General features: G+C 47.1%; 1 protein-coding gene across 1 annotated transcript; it reads left to right on the top strand.

Annotated features, from left to right (window-relative positions):
• The first annotated feature begins 250 nt into the window (after positions 1–250).
• On the top strand, positions 251–1,797 carry LOC118637165 (histone H2B type 1-M). The gene is made up of 2 exons (XM_036272363.1): positions 251–690; positions 1,396–1,797. Exon 1 carries the CDS (start codon positions 257–259, stop codon positions 680–682), a length of 426 nt encoding a protein of 141 aa, XP_036128256.1. The 5' UTR covers positions 251–256; the 3' UTR covers positions 683–690; positions 1,396–1,797.
• Positions 1,798–2,823: the final 1,026 nt, after the last annotated feature.

The following is a 2,823-nucleotide window of genomic DNA, read 5'->3' as shown; positions in this document are numbered from 1 at the left end:
CGCATGACCAAAAAGTTTCATATGCTCTCAAGTACACAGAACAGTGCTTGAAGGGGCTTCTATAGTAGCTCTATGTAGCATAGTCTAGGCCCTCTGATTGGGTGAAGCGAAGTAATAAAGTAACCAATGAAAATGTACTACGAAAAGTTTACATTCTGATATGTGACGACTCACTACAATTAATCCAATCAGGATCGAAATCTTACTAGCCTAATTTGAATACAGCATCTATAAATATTCGTGGTAGCACTGGGTAATGATTTTGTTAGGTGGTAGTACTAGTGTGATATTTGTTGCTGCTATGCCTGAGCCCACGAAGTCCGCCCCCGCCCCGAAGAAGGGCTCCAAGAAGGCGGTGACCAAGGCGCAGAAGAAGGATGGCAAGAAGCGCAAGCGCAGCCGCAAGGAGAGCTACTCGGTGTACGTGTACAAGGTGCTGAAGCAGGTGCACCCCGACACCGGCATCTCGTCCAAGGCCATGGGCATCATGAACTCGTTCGTCAACGACATCTTCGAGCGCATCGCGGGCGAGGCGTCGCGCCTGGCGCATTACAACAAGCGCTCGACCATCACGTCCCGGGAGATCCAGACGGCCGTGCGCCTGCTGCTGCCCGGGGAGCTGGCCAAGCACGCCGTGTCCGAGGGCACCAAGGCCGTCACCAAGTACACCAGCTCCAAGTAGACTCGCAAGTAAGCGGCTTGACGCCTAACCCCAAAGGCTCTTTTCAGAGCCATGCATTATTTCAACAAATGAGTTGTGATCCTTTCACTCATAGCCTTTTCCCTGGTTTCTCATAACAAAATTTAAAGTTACACTATCATTTTGTTCTGTTAGGGCGGCGTAAGAAGTACTTGCAAGTTAATCCAGCAGTAATAATAGCTACCACAAACTGAATGCTTGTGGAAAGTACAGTGGTATGATTAAATATTAACTAATTCCAAGTGTGCAGCTCTCATTTCCGTGTGCTGGTCTGCAAATGGATCCTGGTACATTGTATAGGAATTTGGTGATGACTGCTAACCGAGAGCACAGCAGAACATTTTGTGACAAATTAATATCCTCTAAATAGTCCTTTCCACTTTTTAAACCATATGGACAACTGTTCCTGGAAAAAAAGGGGGGGGGTGGGGCCTCAAAACATGTTTTCAGGAAATATACAGGGGCTATGCTGGTCTGCGGGAGGTTCTGAGCCGCAAGTGGGGGCGGGAGAGGAGGAGCCTGTGCTGTATCCGAAAGGCACAGAGTGAGAGGAAATGGAACCAGTCTTGGAGACGCCTTCAAAGCCTGTCAATTGCTATACCGTCTCCCAGACAATCCTATTTAATTTATAGTCTTTTGGCGGCATTCAGGTGGCGAACTGGCACCTAATAAACACCTTTCATTTTTTCAATTAGGGCAGAGATGAATGCAGAGAAGAAAACAATGCAAACAGTAACTGAAAATGTGAATCATCCCATAGAAGTTATGAAATAACGAAAAATCTGATCTACCTGAGAATATGATCTACCTGAGAATATAATTAGTGTTTATCCCACACAAATCCAGCCCATCCTGATTTCTGCATACTAATTCATCAAAAGATCATTACCTGAGTGGAGGAGCCCAAACAAGGTGTTTTAGCTTTCTCATTTTATTTTTTGTTTCAATTATAAAAAATGGAATTTACTTGTTAGCCTACCTACTGGGAATTCATTATTTCCCACGGACTACCTTTGTTTAGAGAAGTCTGAATGAGAGGATGCCAAGACGTCTGTAAATGAGATGTTATGATTAATAAAATTTGTGGAGAACTAGAATTCTGCATTCGTTTTTAATTCAAATCTTTCTTCTAACATATCCCTTTTCTAAACACACTATTGTTCACTTATCTTCTGGTATTAAGGTTTGAGTAGGTAAAGGCTAAGCACTATTCTGGCTTTGGTAACGATCTTAAAGAGAAACATTTTTTACCAAGCTGACATTGGAGATGTCACCTCCGGCATCTGAACACAATACTTGGAAGCAGTCTCAAACTTGAGTGTGCATCAAATCATGAATTGTTAAAATCCACCCCACAGTTTCTGAATCACTAGATCGAAGGTAGGATCCGGTTATTTGCATTTTTCTGTTATACAGGTGGTGCCGATGCAACTGGGCCGGAGATCACACTGGGAGTCCTATGCTTCCCTGAAATGCTATTACTAAATAGCCACACAAATCAGAAATATCACTGAGATTTAAGCTGGCAGTGAGAAGTCCTTGAAATTGGCAGTGGCCATCCTCCCCGCAGTGAGGTCACCAGAGGTGGAGAAGAAATTGCGCCTCGCCCCGCTCGGTTCCCTCCATTTCCCCAATTCCCACGCCCCTCCTCCGACTCTACGTAGACACGCCCCTCCACCGTCTATACTTACTCACGCCCCTCCGCCGTCTTACGTGCCCACGTCCCTCCTCCGACTCTACGTACACACACCCCTCCGCCGTGTGTACGTACCCACGCCCCTAGGTGCGTGTTTCTTCATTGGCCCAGTCTCCTGGCCTCACGTCCCTCTTCGTCCTAACAGGGGCGTATGTTACGCCCCTCCACCCCACCAACCCCACTGAGTCGCCCATGCGTACTTCTGCCGGTTGCCTGCCATCTGCTGGTGCGCAGACCCTGGGGCCCGGCCTCTCTCGTTGGTTTTCCCCTGGACACCCGGGGAGTACGAGCTGTCTTCTGGATCATTCATAGATAAAAGCAGAAAGCCGAGCAGTGACGACCGAGAAGCAGGGCACAGCCCTCCACAATTTGCTTTCCCCTCTCCCAGCTGTTTTCTGAGCTGAAGGCTGAAGACACGACTCATGAA

The sequence above is a fragment of the Molossus molossus genome, unplaced genomic scaffold (genome assembly GCF_014108415.1).
Source record: "Molossus molossus isolate mMolMol1 unplaced genomic scaffold, mMolMol1.p scaffold_m16_p_20, whole genome shotgun sequence".
Classification (NCBI taxonomy): Eukaryota; Metazoa; Chordata; class Mammalia; order Chiroptera; family Molossidae; genus Molossus; species Molossus molossus.
The sequence above is the reverse complement of the archived record's forward strand: the minus strand, read 5'-3'. Positions and strand labels throughout refer to the sequence as shown.

Coding starts and splice junctions, on each gene's coding strand:
- LOC118637165 (XM_036272363.1), top strand. CDS start 257: ATGATTTTGTTAGGTGGTAGTACTAGTGTGATATTTGTTGCTGCTATG.